The 17,954-nt window shown below is 40.1% G+C and overlaps 1 protein-coding gene across 3 annotated transcripts in view; it reads left to right on the top strand.

Annotated features, from left to right (window-relative positions):
• The window catches only part of mocs1 (molybdenum cofactor synthesis 1), a 46,000-nt gene that overhangs the window by 13,542 nt on the left and 14,504 nt on the right, over positions 1-17,954 (top strand). For all 3 annotated transcript variants that reach the window (XM_034159596.1, XM_034159599.1, XM_034159597.1), the window contains exons 2-7: positions 2,666-2,771; positions 3,512-3,679; positions 11,503-11,667; positions 12,503-12,564; positions 14,226-14,337; positions 15,885-15,997. In XM_034159596.1, coding sequence (XP_034015487.1) covers positions 2,666-2,771; positions 3,512-3,679; positions 11,503-11,667; positions 12,503-12,564; positions 14,226-14,337; positions 15,885-15,997 — 726 coding nt within the window. The remainder of the gene's footprint in view (positions 1-2,665; positions 2,772-3,511; positions 3,680-11,502; positions 11,668-12,502; positions 12,565-14,225; positions 14,338-15,884; positions 15,998-17,954) is intronic.

The following is a 17,954-nucleotide window of genomic DNA, read 5'->3' on the forward strand; positions in this document are numbered from 1 at the left end:
GATGTGTTGCAGGGCTGCAGCTATCGAATATTTTTGGACTCGTGTATTCTATTAATTATTTTATCGGTTAATTGAGTAATTGGATTCAAAAGTACCTTTGCATTTTACATCATAATTGTGTACAACAGAAGGTTTGTGGGTTTGAACATGTCCAGAAGGCTGCCTGACTGGAACTGGCTTCTTGTTGTTGTGTTTCAGACTCTGGATGTTTGAGGTTTCTTTGGTCAAGTCAGGTCTGAGAGTGTACATTGGTGCATCCTTTCACCAAACCCCCCAAACAGCCCCATGGGCCAAAAGTAACAATCTACACCCAACAAAAATATAAACGCAACACTTTTGGTTTTGCTCCCATTTTGTATGAGATGAACTCAAAGATCTAAAACTTTTTCCACATACACAATATCACCATTTCCCTCAAATATTGTTCACAAACCAGTCTAAATCTGTGATAGTGAGCACTTCTCCTTTGCTGAGATAATCCATACCACCTCACAGGTGTGCCATACCAAGATGCTGATTAGACACCATGATTAGTGCACAGGTGTGCCTTAGACTGCCCACAATAAAAGGCCACTCTGAAAGGTGCAGTTTTGTTTTATTGGGGGGGGATACCAGTCAGTATCTGGTGTGACCACCATTTGCCTCATGCAGTGCAACACATCTCCTTCGCATAGAGTTGTTCAGGTTGTCAATTGTGGCCTGTGGAATGTTGGTCCACTCCTCTTCAATGGCTGTGTGAAGTTGCTGGATATTGGCAGGAACTGGTACACGCTGTCGTATACGCTGGTCCAGAGCATCCCAAACATGCTCAATGGGTGACATGTCCGGTGAATATGCCGGCCATGCAAGAACTGGGACATTTTCAGCTTCCAAGAATTGTGTACAGATCCTTGCAACATGGGGCCGTGCATTATCCTGCTGCAACATGAGGTGATGTTCTTGGATGTATGGCACAACAATGGGCCTCAGGATCTCGTCACGGTATCTCTGTGCATTCAAAATGCCATCAATAAAATGCACCTGTGTTCTTCGTCCATAACAGACGCCTGCCCATACCATAACCCCACCACCACCATGGGCCACGCGATCCACAACATTGACATCAGAAAACCGCTCTCACCCACACGACGCCACACACGCTGTCTGCCATCTGCCCTGGACAGTGTGAACCGGGATTCATCCGTGAAGAGAACACCTCTCCAACGTGCCAAACGCCAGTGAATGTGAGCAAGTCGGTTACGACGACGAACTGGAGTCAGGTCGAGACCCCGATGAGGATGACGAGCATGCAGATGAGCTTCCCTGAGACGGTTTCTGACAGTTTGTGCAGAAATTCTTTGGTTATGCAAACCGATTGTTTCAGCAACTGTCCGAGTGGCTGGTCCCAGACTATCTTGGAGGTGAATGTGCTGGATTTGGAGGTCCTGGGCTGGTGTGGTTACAAGTGGTCTGCGGTTGTGAGGCTGGTTGGATGTACTGCCAAATTCTCCGAAACGCCTTTGGAGACGGCTTATGGTAGAGAAATGAACATTCAATACACGAGCAACAGCTCTGGTTGACATTCCTGTTGTCAGCATGCCAATTGCACGCTCCCTCAAATCTTGCGACATCTGTGGCATTGTGCTGTGTGATAAAACTGCACCTTTCAGAGTGGCCTTTTATTGTGGGCAGTCTAAGGCACACCTGTGCACTAATCATGGTGTCTAATCAGCATCTTGATATGGCACACCTGTGAGGTGGGATGGATTATCTCAGCAAAGGAGAAGTGCTCACTATCACAGATTTAGACTGGTTTGTGAACAATATTTGAGGGAAATGGTGATATTGTGTATGTGGAAAAAGTTTTAGATCTTTGAGTTCATCTCATACAAAATGGGAGCAAAACCAAAAGTGTTGCGTTTATATTTTTGTTGAGTGTATATATTTGCTTCAACCAGGTGTGACACGATCATCCCCTTGGTGTGGTCCAATTACTGGAATCCTTAGCAATGAGACACATGTTCTGAGTTATTTTTGGAAAAAATGTGCCATGTGGTCATAGTGTCACAGCTGTCGTTCTCTCATGATCCATGGAATAAGCCTCATCCTCACCTCCCTAAGTAATAGCTCATTTGACAAAGTATTCCAGTGGTACCCTAAGGACAGTTCTAGTACCAAAGACATCCACTCACCTTGGTTCACTGTGGACTCCAGAGCTCATAACTATACAGTAAGATTGTAAAGGACTCTAAAGACTTGTACCTTTGTCCTCCTGGAGAAACACCATAAATCTTTGTCTGCTGTCTTAATGAGCCGATAAGATCTTTCCAGACATCTTTCATTCTTTTAGGCCGAGCACCCAGTGCCTTAAATATCACTGCAGAGTTGCTGGTTTCTTCTCATCACCCAAAACATCTGCTTTATAGTCATCTGTGGCTTTTAAACTGTTAGTGTGAACTGTAGCGTGAATACCCGTCTGTGTGTTCAGTCTATGATGGGCTGTAAACCTGTGTCAATGTGGTTCTTTGCTTTCAGCCCAGTGCTGTCTGGACTTTTTACTTTAAACAGGAAAAATAGGCACATAGATAATTTGCTGTGCTGTTCTAAATCTGGTAATATCTGTTTTGATTTGTTTGAGCACTTTCCCAATTTCCTTTTTGTTTGTTGATTTAATTTTGCCCGTCAGAGGCGACGAGATGACAACATCCCCTTCTCGGCATTCTTGACAGACAGCTTTGGCCGGAGACACAACTACCTGCGGATCTCTCTGACTGAGAAATGCAACCTGCGCTGTAAGTAGATTTAATCTCACGTGTCTCCTTAAAGTCACAGTGATATAGGAAATGTACATTTAAAATTAAAGTAAAACTGCTGAAATTGATCAACTATCCAGAAGCATTGTTGCCAGCCTGAAGTCTCAGTCAAATACTCTTCAAATGCTGAAGGCCATAAATATTCAAACTGTTGTTTTAGTGAAATTTTAAAAAATAGCTTGAATGTTTTCTACAGTCCAGACACTGATTAAAGCGGAAGAAACCACAGTTTATGATTTGAGCTCTTTTTCTTCAGCCCTGCTGCCTTCTTACAAAGTTACTTGTTACTTGTTTTGGATCAGCATCAAAAGTCTCAGTTAATACGAATTGGAGATAGTTGGCAAAAAAAACAAAAAAAAACAAAATGCGTCAACACTCTTACTGTTCCAGCTCGGTAGTCAAAAAGAAAGCAACGCAGTGCGGAACCTTTCATTCCCAAATGGAATGATCTGTTCTTTCTTTTGTCAAGGTAACCGTGTGTAATCGGAGCTTGTTATTTGGATCCGTTCCGGTGCACTAGTGAGGCTTAACATTTTGTACGCAAAAATGTCCACTATTAAGTGAGTTAGAATTATCCAAGAATTTGTCTCTCAGAAACAAACTCCCCGGCTGGACACTTAAAACCCCCTTTTCAGACCTGCACGCCGTATCCTATCAGTGCTGTGTTGTGTAACGTCAGTGTTACCATGGTGTAATTTAAAGTCCTTTCCCTCTTTCAGGCCAGTATTGCATGCCAGAGGAGGGGGTTAAGCTGACACCACGTTCGCAGCTTCTGTCCACCTCAGAGATACTGACCCTGGCTCGCCTTTTTGTTCAGGAGGGGGTGGAAAAAATCCGCCTCACTGGAGGAGAACCCCTCATCAGACCTGATGTTGTGGAAATCATTGGTAAGCTTCATCTTTGGAATCTGCCAATTTGACTAATTTACAGTTTATGTCAGATACTTGAAAAGAATACAGTCCAGTATCTTTAAATTTGCCTCTCAGCTTCACTCTGCATTGCGTCTGGAGGACATACAACCCCTGGCAAAAATTATGGAATCACCGGCCTTGGAGGATGTTCATTCAGTTGTTTAATTTTGTAGAAAAAAAGCAGATCACAGACCTGACACAGAACTAAAGTCATTTCAAATGGCAACTTTCTGGCTTTAAGAAACACTATAAGAAATCAGGAAAAAAAATTGTGGCAGTCAGTAACGGTTTACTTTTTTAGACCAAGCACAGGGAAAAAAATATGGAATCACTCAATTCTGAGGAAAAAATTATGGAATCATGAAAAACAAAAGAACGCTCCAACACATCACTAGTATTTTGTTGCACCACCTCTGGCTTTTATAACAGCTTGCAGTTTCTGAGGCATGGACTTAATGAGTGACAAACAGTACTCTTCATCAATCTGGCTCCAGCTTTCTCTGATTGCTGTTGCCAGATCAGCTTTGCAGGTTGGAGCCTTGTCATGGACCATTTTCTTCAACTTCCACCAAAGATTTTCAATTGGATTAAGATCCGGACTATTTGCAGGCCATGACATTGACCCTATGTGTCTTTTTGCAAGGAATGTTTTCACAGTTTTTGCTCTATGGCAAGATGCATTATCATCTTGAAAAATGATTTCATCATCCCCAAACATCCTTTCAGTTGATGGGATAAGAAAAGTGTCCAAATATCAACGTAAACTTGTGCATTTATTGATGATGTAATGACAGCCATCTCCCCAGTGCCTTTACCTGACATGCAGCCCCATATCATCAATGTCTGTGGAAAATTGACATGTTGTCTTCAGGCAGTCATCTTTATAAATCTCATTGGAACGGCACCAAACAAAAGTTCCAGCATCATCACCTTGCCCAATGCAGATTCGAGATTCATCACTGAATATGACTTTCATCCAGTCATCCACAGTCCACGATTGCTTTTCCTTAGCCCATTGTAACCTTGTTTTTTTCTGTTTAGGTGTTAATGATGGCTTTCATTTAGCTTTTCTGTATGTAAGTCCCATTTCCTTTAGGCGGTTTCTTACAGTTCGGTCACAGACGTTGACTCCAGTTTCCTCCAGTTTCCTCCCATTTGTTCCTCATTTGTTTTGTTGTGCATTTTTGATTTTTGAGACATATTGCTTTAAGTTTTCTGTCTTGATGCTTTGATGTCTTCCTTGGTCTACCAGTATGTTTGCCTTTAACAACCTTCCCATGTTGTTTGTATTTGGTCCAGAGTTTAGACACAGCTGACTGTGAACAACCAACATCTTTTGCAACATTGCGTGATGATTTACCCTCTTTTAAGAGTTTGATAATCCTCTCCTTTGTTTCAATTGACATCTCTCGTGTTGGAGCCATGATTCATGTCAGTCCACTTGGTGCAACAGCTCTCCAAGGTGTGATCACTCCTTTTTAGATGCAGACTAACGAGCAGATCTGATTTGATGCAGGTGTTAGTTTTGGGGATGAAAATTTACAAGGTGATTCCATAATTTATTCCTCAGAATTGAGTGATTCCATATTTCTTTCCTTCTGCTTGGTCTGAAAAAGTAACCGTTACTGACTGCCACAATTTTTTTTCTTGATTTCTTATAGTGTTTCTTAAAGCCATAAAGTTGCCATTTGAAATGACTTTAGTTTTGTGTCATGTCTGTGATCTGCTTTTTTTCTACAAAATTAAACAACTGAATGAACATCTTCCGAGGCCGGTGATTCCATAAGTATTGCCAGGGGTTGTAGAAAGATGTTTTAGCTTGACAGACAATTTGCACAGAACCCGGAGTCAACACAGACTGCGTTATGCGCTTTACCACATGACTAAGTGTATATCGGAAGAGTTTGAAGAAATGAATCCAAGCGTATCAGTGATTCACTGGCTGAAAGGGGAAATCGGAGAAGAGAGGAAAACTGCTTTTCTCTGCATACCTTCACATTACAGCAGACGTGTGAAAGGGAAGCAGATTTGTTACGCCACAACAGTGAGCTTTGTTTAGTCAGGCGGTATCCTATCATGATATTTTCATCATCAGGAATGTAAATAAACCATTGCAAAACTGTTCGCAAATGGCGACATTTGTGTGTCTGGTATTAAACCATCAATCATGGCATTACCTCCTTTTTAACTGCGTATTTTTCAGTGATGTGGGAGTAAGAAGGAACAAATGTGACATTTATGCTCATAAAGTCATTTCCACATTGAAAATAACATTTGTTATGCAAGGAAGAGTCGTTCTACACACACACACACACACACACACACACACACACACACACACACACACACACACACACACAAAACATTTCTATAAGCCGTGAACACCACAACCGGTACAACCGTCCTCAAGGATGCACAGCCGAGAGAGACCGTGCACGTCCTGTACCGGAGACCGGGTTAGAGCCGGTCTGTAACAATCAAAATAACTGCAGAGTGCTGTTTTTTTTTTTTCTCACACAAAACTTGGTTTATTAAGGCATTTTGTGGATGTTTTTTTAGCAGACGTAATGTGCATGAAAATTCAGTAAGGTATATCTTCTATTATACATACCAGTTCTAAGGTAGAACTCTACTAGTGTATATTAAAGTATATCTAAAAAAAAAGGAAGAGTAGAGCCACTTAAGTGCCTGGTCTTGAGAACCAGGGATGATTGTGTCAGCAGTCATGCACATGATGTGTTTAACCTGTCACACCCCATTCAGTTCCGTTTGTCCCATTATACCCTGATATTTTGTAGTAATGTTAAGTTAGAATTATAATCCTGTTTTGCATCTTTTCATTCAGTTCTACATAGTTTCACCTTCATTTAATTTCGCCTTCATTTATGCACCTGTTGGTTGAGCTGAGAGTCTGATTTTAATTTCTGTATCTGATATCTGGTGAATAAAACAATGTACTACATACATACCGCACATACAAACATCGCTACTTATGCCAGAAAGTAGTAATACAAAGCTATAACGTAGTCATTCTTTCAGCAATTGCATTTATTTATGTATTGTAAGAAAGTATATAAGAGTCACACTGTCTGTCCATCATTCTTCAAAATGCAACTCCTGTCAAACGGGTTTATGGATTTCGGTCAAATTTCACACACTGGTAGCGATGAATGTGTGCACGCAGCAAGCTAACCAGCCTGATGTCTTCAAGAGGATAGTTTGTTGTTGCAATACAAAGGTTTTCTTAATCATCTCCCTCTCAACTCTTCTGTACTTTGCTGCACGGTGAAACCGTCTAAGACCGTAGTCTCTTGCTACCAGATACTGTAAACTTTGCCGCTAACCTTGCCCACTCTTGAGGCCAATTGTTAATTACTTTTCCAGTCGGGGTAAGCACAAGTGTCATGTGTCTATCGGTGTCAGAAAAGGGTGATTGATGGGAGTAACATGGAGACACTGGAGACAGTCCCTGCCCTAGGGGATCAAGGACATGACAGTTTTCCCCACATGCCCATACATTTAGCTTAACTCAAGGAGTTGGGAGGTTCCCCCCCCCCCCCACCAAGTAGGAGTTGGACATGGTCGGAAAAATTGCCGGGCAAGTAAATAGGAGTTGGAAGCAATATCCAGCAAGTAAGTACTAACTTGACCCCCCAACTCCTATTTACTTGGACTGCCAAAAAATGAGACTACGCCTGACCACACCCCACTACAATTCAGTGATTCAAGACTCCACCCAACTATTAACCACACCCTAGTATTATACACCCAACTCCTATTTAGTCCTCTGAAGGTTACAGACCCAACTCCTCATTACTTTGCTGGGAAGTGCTAGGCAAAGTGGTAGAATACCAGGCATCTTCATGAAGGCAAGTCAGTCGGACCTGGGAGCAAGGGACTAGTCAAACAAAATTTTGCCTGGGAGGAAAAGGATTCATTACAAAAGACAAAAGGTATTTCATCACAAAAGACAGAGTGGAGTATGATTTTGTCAGCTTGTGCACAGATCTCTAGGTTTTTTGTTTTTTTTTCTATGACTGGATAGAAATTAATAGATTATTTTTTGTATTATTATTTTGAGTGGAGAGCACTCATATCTTTAGAAAATTAGAAAAGCTGTTACAAATACCAACCAGGGACCTCCTCTTGTAAAGTTCTGCAAATAATAGTAAAGTATGTATTTTGTCTCTTGTTCAGCAGCAAACTATCAATCAATCAATCAATCAATTTTTTTTATATAGCGCCAAATCACAACAAACAGTTGCCCCAAGGCGCTTTATATTGTAAGGCAAGGCCATACAATAATTATGTAAAACCCCAACGGTCAAAACGACCCCCTGTGAGCAAGCACTTGGCTACAGTGGGAAGGAAAAACTCCCTTTTAACAGGAAGAAACCTCCAGCAGAACCAGGCTCAGGGAGGGGCAGTCTTCTGCTGGGACTGGTTGGGGCTGAGGGAGAGAACCAGGAAAAAGACATGCTGTGGAGGGGAGCAGAGATCGATCACTAATGATTAAATGCAGAGTGGTGCATACAGAGCAAAAGAGAAAGAAACAGTGCATCATGGGAACCCCCCAGCAGTCTACGTCTATAGCAGCATAACTAAGGGATGGTTCAGGGTCACCTGATCCAGCCCTAACTATAAGCTTTAGCAAAAAGGAAAGTTTTAAGCCTAATCTTAAAAGTAGAGAGGGTGTCTGTCTCCCTGATCTGAATTGGGAGCTGGTTCCACAGGAGAGGAGCCTGAAAGCTGAAGGCTCTGCCTCCCATTCTACTCTTACAAACCCTAGGAACTACAAGTAAGCCTGCAGTCTGAGAGCGAAGCGCTCTATTGGGGTGATATGGTACTACGAGGTCCCTAAGATAAGATGGGACCTGATTATTCAAAACCTTATAAGTAAGAAGAAGAATTTTAAATTCTATTCTAGAATTAACAGGAAGCCAATGAAGAGAGGCCAATATGGGTGAGATATGCTCTCTCCTTCTAGTCCCCGTCAGTACTCTAGCTGCAGCATTTTGAATTAACTGAAGGCTTTTCAGGGAACTTTTAGGACAACCTGATAATAATGAATTACAATAGTCCAGCCTAGAGGAAATAAATGCATGAATTAGTTTTTCAGCATCACTCTGAGACAAGACCTTTCTGATTTTAGAGATATTGCGTAAATGCAAAAAAGCAGTCCTACATATTTGTTTAATATGTGCTTTGAATGACATATCCTGATCAAAAATGACTCCAAGGTTTCTCACAGTATTACTAGAGGTCAGGGTAATGCCATCCACAGTAAGGATCTGGTTAGACACCATGTTTCTAAGATTTGTGGGGCCAAGTACAATAACTTCAGTTTTATCTGAGTTTAAAAGCAGGAAATTAGAGGTCATCCATGTCTTTATGTCTGTAAGACAATCCTGCAGTTTAGCTAATTGGTGTGTGTCCTCTGGCTTCATGGATAGATAAAGCTGGGTATCATCTGCGTAACAATGAAAATTTAAGCAATACCGTCTAATAATACTGCCTAAGGGATGCATGTATAAAGTGAATAAAATTGGTCCTAGCACAGAACCTTGTGGAACTCCATAATTAACTTTAGTCTGTGAAGAAGATTCCCCATTTACATGAACAAATTGTAATCTATTAGACAAATATGGTTCAAACCACCGCAGCGCAGTGCCTTTAATACCTATGGCATGCTCTAATCTCTGTAATAAAATTTTATGGTCAACAGTATCAAAAGCAGCACTGAGGTCTAACAGAACAAGCACAGAGATGAGTCCACTGTCCGAGGCCATAAGAAGATCATTTGTAACCTTCACTAATGCTGTTTCTGTACTATGATGAATTCTAAAACCTGCCTGAAACTCTTCAAATAGACCATTCCTCTGCAGATGATCAGTTAGCTGTTTTACAACTACCCTTTCAAGAATTTTTGAGAGAAAAGGAAGGTTGGAGATTGGCCTATAATTAGCTAAGATAGCTGGGTCAAGTGATGGCTTTTTAAGTAATGGTTTAATTACTGCCACCTTAAAAGCCTGTGGTACATAGCCAACTAACAAAGATAGATTGATCATATTTAAGATCGAAGCATTAAATAATGGTAGGGCTTCCTTGAGCAGCCTGGTAGGAATGGGGTCTAATAAACATGTTGATGGTTTGGATGAAGTAACTAATGAAAATAACTCAGACAGAACAATCGGAGAGAAAGAGTCTAACCAAATACCGGCATCACTGAAAGCAGCCAAAGATAACGATACGTCTTTGGGATGGTTATGAGTAATTTCTTCTCTAATAGTTAAAATTTTGTTAGCAAAGAAAGTATTATCCAGTATTACTGGTATTATAAGTGCGACTAAACCATTGAGGGAGCAGATCCTTCAGTGGTTACTACTGAGGGATCTACTCCTGTTCTAGTGAATATTATAGAACCGTGTAGTACTGGAGTTGGAAGTCTTCCATATGGGTGGAGGTGTTGTTCTCCTGTCATGACCTGAGAGATGGATCTCATCCCTTCTGTCTAGAAGAAAAACCTTGTGCCTTTCTGGAAAGAAATTGGTAATTGCAACAACTGTAGGGGATTAAACTACTATCCATACCAGAAAAAGTACTTGCTAGGATTATTCTTCACAGGTATCAGTCTGTTATTTGCCACCCAGTGACTGGAGGTGACCATTGACCAAGTCTGAGCTCTGCTAGTACTCAAACACAAGTGTGAATATTGGTGTTGCCTTTTTGCCGCCTGTGTAGATTTCTGCACAGCCTTTAATTTGTCCCAATCTCTAAGATGGTGGTGAACATCCTAGCTGGCCTAATGCTGTGCCGAGTGGTGGTGGAGTCTGTGACATCTTTCCGGTGAATTTTGGTGTTTGTCAGAGATGTGTTCTGGCGCCTACTCTGTTCAATACATGCATGGACTGGCGGTTGGGTGGGGCTGTGACGATCAGCGAGGAAAGCTTTACTAATCTTGACTGTGTGATGATGCTGTGACATTTGCAAAATCAATAGATGCCTTGTTTGCAACACTCGAGAAGCTGAGTGAGGAGTCAGTGTGTCTGGGCTTGTGATGCTCCTGAATCAAGTCTTAGGATTTCAGTGACTTCCTGGAGTTGGCTTTCAGATGTGTTTTTGTATGCAGTGGAAGTGACATTCATAGCGAGACAGTCACTTATCTCAGCTGGGACATTCTTGTCTCTGGGTCCTGAGTTTCTGAGTTTGGAAGATGAGTGGGAAGAGTTTGTTGATTCATGAGATTGTTGGACAGAGGTGTTTGGTGAGGCTGACACCTTTGCAGGAGAAGGAAGCATCAAGTCGTTATGGTCTTAGTGTTTCCTATAGCTGTTAGACTTCAATGCTAACCAGTGACCTAAGACAGCGACAAGATGTCTTTCATACCAGGTATCTTCAGGCATCAACTGGAATGACTTTGGGTACTTTGGGAGACTCAGATGAGTTGTATCAACTGCACGATGAGGGAATGTCAGCTGAGCTACAACATTTTGGCCATATGGTGCCTTTCCTTGTGCATGATCCAGCTTGCAGGGTCCTCACTCCCTGTTGAAGACTCCAGCAGCTGGTGAAGTCCAAGGGGAAGACCACCAGGCTTCAGAAGATAAATGGTGACATTCTAGAGGTGGGATTAACCTGTTGTCTGTCTGGGTGATTGCTGTCCAGCAGACCTGGTCAGACCTCAGGCTTTTCATCACGACACTGTGGAGTCACACCAAAGCTAATTTGATCACTCATACTGTGTATCTGAATGGCTCATGCTTGCACCCTGTTGTCCTTTCTTTATCGTCCTCTTACAGCCGAACTGAAGAAGCTGAAGGGACTCAAAACCATTGCAGCAACAACTAACGGCATGAACCTGGCCAGGCTGCTGCCTAAGCTGAAAGATGCAGGCCTCAACCTGATTAACATCAGCCTGGATTCACTTGTCCCTGCAAAATTTGAATTCATTGTCAGGAGAAAAGGTACAGAGAGTCACAGAGTATAAAAGGAGAAAGTACTTAAATAAACTGAATTGATGATCAATTGTTTGTGTGTGTAAAGTCTAAGATATTCAGTGACTTAGAAATGTTCATATGTCCATCCTGACCTCTCAAGAAAACTGGCTGTAAAAGAGATGATTTAATTCTTATATTTTGAATAAATTGACCCTGTACCAACTTAATTTAATTAAGTTGTCATAAATTGGAGAAACACAGTGTTATATCAACAAGGAGGAGAATGACCCTGAGCCGGGTACATCCTGCAATGCAGACTTGAGGAAAACATCAATTTTTCTTCCACACTTTTTTTTTTTTTTTTTTTTTTTGACACATGCGACTTTTGGGGCTTTACATCCCGAAAATACAGGATTCAGTTTTACACCAAAACAAATGAACTGCTCTTTTCAGTACTTTTATGCATCTCAGAGCTAAAACATGCGTCATCTCCATCTTAATGGCAGCACAAATGTAAAGATAAAAATGTATTTTTATGCAGCAATGATTGTTGAGGTAAATCTAAAGGAAAAATATAGCAATTGTTTACTTCTGACAGACCATCTAGTTCTCTACTAGTTCTGTTTTTTGTTTACAAAGTTTGTCAGTGTTCTCCTGCTTCGTCTTCTCCTCCCATCATCACTGCCAGCAGAACTAACACAGGCTGTTATTAACTGACTGCAAATGAAATCAACACCAAGATGTGGTTGTACATCATTTTACCTCACAGACCACCTCAATAGATTGTGTTTTGTGGGGAGCGCGGGGGGCGGCACATTTTAGAACATTTAATATTGCTCTAATCTGTCTTTGTCTCTCCCAGGGTTACACAAAGTCATGGAGGGTATTGATAAGGCAGTCGAAATGGGATACAACCCTGTTAAGGTGGTAATTTTGTTTTTGTTTTTTTGGTTGTTTTTTACACTGTTTTTACCATTGACACGTTATGGTAATGTCACATTATATCTTGTTCTTGTTTTTTGACATATCAATTGACATTTATTTTGACACTCACTGTGTACAGTAATTCCACTTTGTCCTGTGTAAGTAGAAACATGTTTGCAGAAATGTTCACTCTATCTGTTGCTTCTTATAAACATGAAAACATGATAGTGAGTGTTTTTCTGGTTGGATAGAGAGCAGGGTTTGTGTGTTTGTTTGATGAAGGAAGATTTTTTTTGATTGAGGTTAACAGTGTAAATCAGTAAATAATCCACAGACATAAACCTGATATTTAGGGGTTCGTCCGTGGAGTAAAACTCACAAGATAAAGCACTGTAGGTCTCGATATTGAGAGTTTAATCTCAGTAGGTCTTGACATTGAGAGTTTCTCACATTTAACCACCCACAATAAGTAACTTCTTTCGGCTTCTTCTTTTTTCTTCTATTGCATGATGGGCACCAAATCAACCCCAAAATCTTTTTTTTTTTCTCACAGAAATGTTACTTATTTGATGTGTGTGATCTTGCTGTCACATTGTAGGTTTTCAGGCATGCTGGATTTAATTTTTAATGTTCCAACAGTAATATGACACCCTCAGTGGCTTAAACTGCCATTTGTCCATGTTGCCTGCAGATATTAAAAATGACAGCACAATATATTCAACATTTAATACCTTTTAATAGGTCAATGGGCAGTAGTTTCAAGAGATGAACACTTTATAAATATGTGCTGAGTGGAAGCGCCTATATATTAAAAGCAAAGTGGCTTCTACGCACATGTATGCGTGCGTGTAACTTCAGTCACAGAGAAACCGGGGAGAGCTGACATTTGCCGTTTGGTATGTTTATGTATTTTGGGTCAAGGATGAACGCTGCCAAAATGGAAAGTTGATAAGACTAATATATTTGTGGAGAAATTAGGGATATTGTATGAGGTAACATTAGTGAACAGTGGACATTGATATCACCATGAATCAGTCCCTGGTAACCAGACAAACTCTGAACAAAGGAAACATCTCAACCTTGCCAGTTGTAAAACATAACATCAGCTAAATTATTTATAACACTTTCTCATTTTAATTTCCTGCACTTTTGGTTAAAATCATTATAGAAACTTTACATCATTTGTTACCACCCTTGAAAAATGTCAGCTACCTTTTTTATAAACGCGACCCAATCTAGAGCCCGTGGATCCCCACAGGCAACATGCTAGTTAATACTGAAGGTAATAAACTTCACTCTAATTTGGCACATAGGCTAAATAAAATATAATAAATACCATGAATAGCAAATAAAATAAAATATAACTAAATGGAATTTGACAGTATCATTTTAATTGATCAAACAGGAGCATTTCTATGAAAAAAGTGTATTTTCCATAGGTCATTTTGGTGGTCATTTTGAATTTTTTAATGGCCAGTCAGCCAGATATGCTGAGTAATATCATGAGAATCATCAGGCCAGATTTGATGCTTTCATTATCTGCTCCACTGGCAGTAGATGATTGAGTGAAGACGACACACGAGGTGGCTGAATTCCGTCCCTGCTGATGCTGTGTGCATTATTCTGATCAGCGTTGGCCTGTCGTGTGCTGCCCTCTGCAGGTCAACTGTGTGGTTATGAGGGGACTCAATGAGGAGGAGCTACTTGATTTTGTGTCACTCACTGAGAATAAGCCTCTGGAGGTGCGCTTCATTGAATATATGCCCTTTGACGGTGAGCACTTTTTCTTTTGAAGTATGTTTGAAGTATTTTAGAATAAAGTTTATATTTATGTATATAATTATTTCATTTACATATATTGTACTTACTTGCATGTCCAAGTCATGTCTGGGAGCATGGGCTGGTGTCACGTTTCATCTCATTCATAAAATCATGGAACCTGTTTGGTTCCTGGATGGCAACCACCCAGATAAGCAACCACTCCATCCCTAAACGTACATGTTAATTTAGATTAATGAGTTACAGCATCTATAATATGCCCATTTTTTTTTTTTTAATCTCCACTACCTGGCCTGTAAATAAAGAGTGTTTTTGAGTGCCTTTGGACATGTTTTTGTACAGTTTAAATAACTGCCAGACCAGAAGTATTTTTTTAAATAGTGCCAAGAGACAAACAACACCATGACATGGATTAGCTTCATGTTGTTCTCTGACATGAGAAATCAAAGAGCCTTGTTCATGTTTCCTGCTGCTCAGTAACACAAGCAGGTGAAATAATAATAATAATAATAGTTCTATAACTGTTTTGAAGAGTGAATTTCATTGTTTTTGTGTTTTCTGAAAGCCTGTGTGTCTGTTTTGCAATTTGACTGGTGATATTTTCAAAACAATTATACATGCGATTAAATGTAATTAATATAGAATAATTAATTGTAAACCTTGTAATTAATTACCATTGATTGGTATTTTTTAAATTGCTTGACAGGACAAGGTGAAATGAATTCAAATATTTTCTGTATCTGCATGTTTGACAGTTTTACTTTGTTTTATTTTGTTAGTGGTAGTATGTCCAAAGCAGATGGTCACCCTACTTAGTCTGGTCTGTTTAAGGTTTCTTCCTATTAATAATTAAAAAACAAAACAAACACCCGAGAGAGTTTTTCCTGACACTTTTGACAGTGTGCTTGCTCAGTAGTAGGTGTGTGTATTTAGAGCTTACTGTTGTGTAGCATCTTGAAGTGTCTTATGCTGTGACATAGATTTGTATAAATAAAATAAAATTGCCGCTGCTGAGGTATTCACTTGGTATTCAAATGGGTTTGTTTCCTGGATGTGGTGAATCTGTTCCTGATTAAGACACTGGACTCCAAAACCTTGAGACATGTTGTCTCCACACATCAGTCCCAACAGACTGTGTGAAAACGATGTGGAGAAAGAATCTGATGTAAATATTTTAGGAGTCCTGTAGAATATTTAACAGTAGAGGATCTTTTAGAGGAGAGGACACAGCCTACCCGGTCTGGATCCTTTCCAGATCAAATTTCTTTGTGTAGCCAAACAGTTATGAGACACACACATTTTTAATCTTTTTATCAGGATACGTACATTGAGGTTTTAGTCATTCTCAAAAAAAAGATCCTGGATCCTTTAAAGTCACATTAGATCTGCATCATCACCAAACTGGAATATATATTTTCTCAGTCAATATTTCCACAAGCTCCCAAAGTAAAATGTGGCTTTGTTTGAAGAAAAGACATTACTGCTTTTTTTTTTTTTTTGTGCTGTTATGCTTCATACTGACCCTCAGTGGCTTTCTGTAGGCAACAAGTGGAATTTTAAGAAGATGGTGAGCTACCAGGAAATGCTAGACCACATAAAGCGGCAGTGGCCCAAACTGGAAATGGTTCCTACTGGACACACGGACACGGCCAAGGTCACAAGTCTCCTAATTTACAATTAGTTGCCATATTAATTAAATAACCAAAGTTAAAGCAGGGATATTGATGTTAATGTTTCATGATAAATTTATTCCTTGAAAATGTGTCTGGTTTCACCATTTTAAATATGAGGATTTGTGTCTTTTCTCTGTGTAATTTTAAAAGAACACCTTTGGTCTATTGAGTGTTGTCAGACTCAATACAGTTTTTACAGATTTTTTTTTTAAAAGTTCTGTTCATTTGTCATAATTTTATGTTAGTGGATAAATAATTATTTATGCCAAAATGTCATCATCACATTATGGAAACTGTTAGTTGAATTTGAGGTGTCACAACTCATTTATTTACTTTGCACAAAAGCTATTTAAACATTCTCACTGTAGAATGTTTGGACTGTAATATCAATCAATCAATTTTTTTATATAGCGCCAAATCACAACAAACAGTTGCCCCAAGGCGCTTTATATTGTAAGGCAAGGCCATACAATAATTATGTAAAACCCCAACGGTCAAAACGACCCCCTGTGAGCAAGCACTTGGCTACAGTGGGAAGGAAAAACTCCCTTTTAACAGGAAGAAACCTCCAGCAGAACCAGGCTCAGGGAGGGGCAGTCTTCTGCTGGGACTGGTTGGGGCTGAGGGAGAGAACCAGGAAAAAGACATGCTGTGGAGGGGAGCAGAGATCGATCACTAATGATTAAATGCAGAGTGGTGCATACAGAGCAAAAAGAGAAAGAAACAGTGCATCATGGGAACCCCCCAGCAGTCTACGTCTATAGCAGCATAACTAAGGGATGGTTCAGGGTCACCTGATCCAGCTCTAACTATAAGCTTTAGCAAAAAGGAAAGTTTTAAGCCTAATCTTAAAAGTAGAGAGGGTGTCTGTCTCCCTGATCTGAATTGGGAGCTGGTTCCACAGGAGAGGAGCCTGAAAGCTGAAGGCTCTGCCTCCCATTCTACTCTTACAAACCCTAGGAACTACAAGTAAGCCTGCAGTCTGAGAGCGAAGCGCTCTATTGGGGTGATATGGTACTACGAGGTCCCTAAGATAAGATGGGACCTGATTATTCAAAACCTTATAAGTAAGAAGAAGAATTTTAAATTCTATTCTAGAATTAACAGGAAGCCAATGAAGAGAGGCCAATATGGGTGAGATATGCTCTCTCCTTCTAGTCCCCGTCAGTACTCTAGCTGCAGCATTTTGAATTAACTGAAGGCTTTTTAGGGAACTTTTAGGACAACCTGATAATAATGAATTACAATAGTCCAGCCTAGAGGAAATAAATGCATGAATTAGTTTTTCAGCATCACTCTGAGACAAGACCTTTCTGATTTTAGAGATATTGCGTAAATGCAAAAAAGCAGTCCTACATATTTGTTTAATATGCGCTTTGAATGACATATCCTGATCAAAAATGACTCCAAGATTTCTCACAGTATTACTAGAGGTCAGGGTAATGCCATCCAGAGTAAGGATCTGGTTAGACACCATGTTTCTAAGATTTGTGGGGCCAAGTACAATAACTTCAGTTTTATCTGAGTTTAAAAGCAGGAAATTAGAGGTCATCCATGTCTTTATGTCTGTAAGACAATCCTGCAGTTTAGCTAATTGGTGTGTGTCCTCTGGCTTCATGGATAGATAAAGCTGGGTATCATCTGCGTAACAATGAAAATTTAAGCAATACCGTCTAATAATACTGCCTAAGGGAAGCATGTATAAAGTAAATAAAATTGGTCCTAGCACAGAACCTTGTGGAACTCCATAATTAACTTTAGTCTGTGAAGAAGATTCCCCATTTACATGAACAAATTGTAATCTATTAGACAAATATGATTCAAACCACCGCAGCGCAGTGCCTTTAATACCTATGGCATGCTCTAATCTCTGTAATAAAATTTTATGGTCAACAGTATCAAAAGCAGCACTGAGGTCTAACAGAACAAGCACAGAGA

This window comes from Thalassophryne amazonica, chromosome 19 (genome assembly GCF_902500255.1).
Source record: "Thalassophryne amazonica chromosome 19, fThaAma1.1, whole genome shotgun sequence".
NCBI lineage: Eukaryota > Metazoa > Chordata > Actinopteri > Batrachoidiformes > Batrachoididae > Thalassophryne > Thalassophryne amazonica.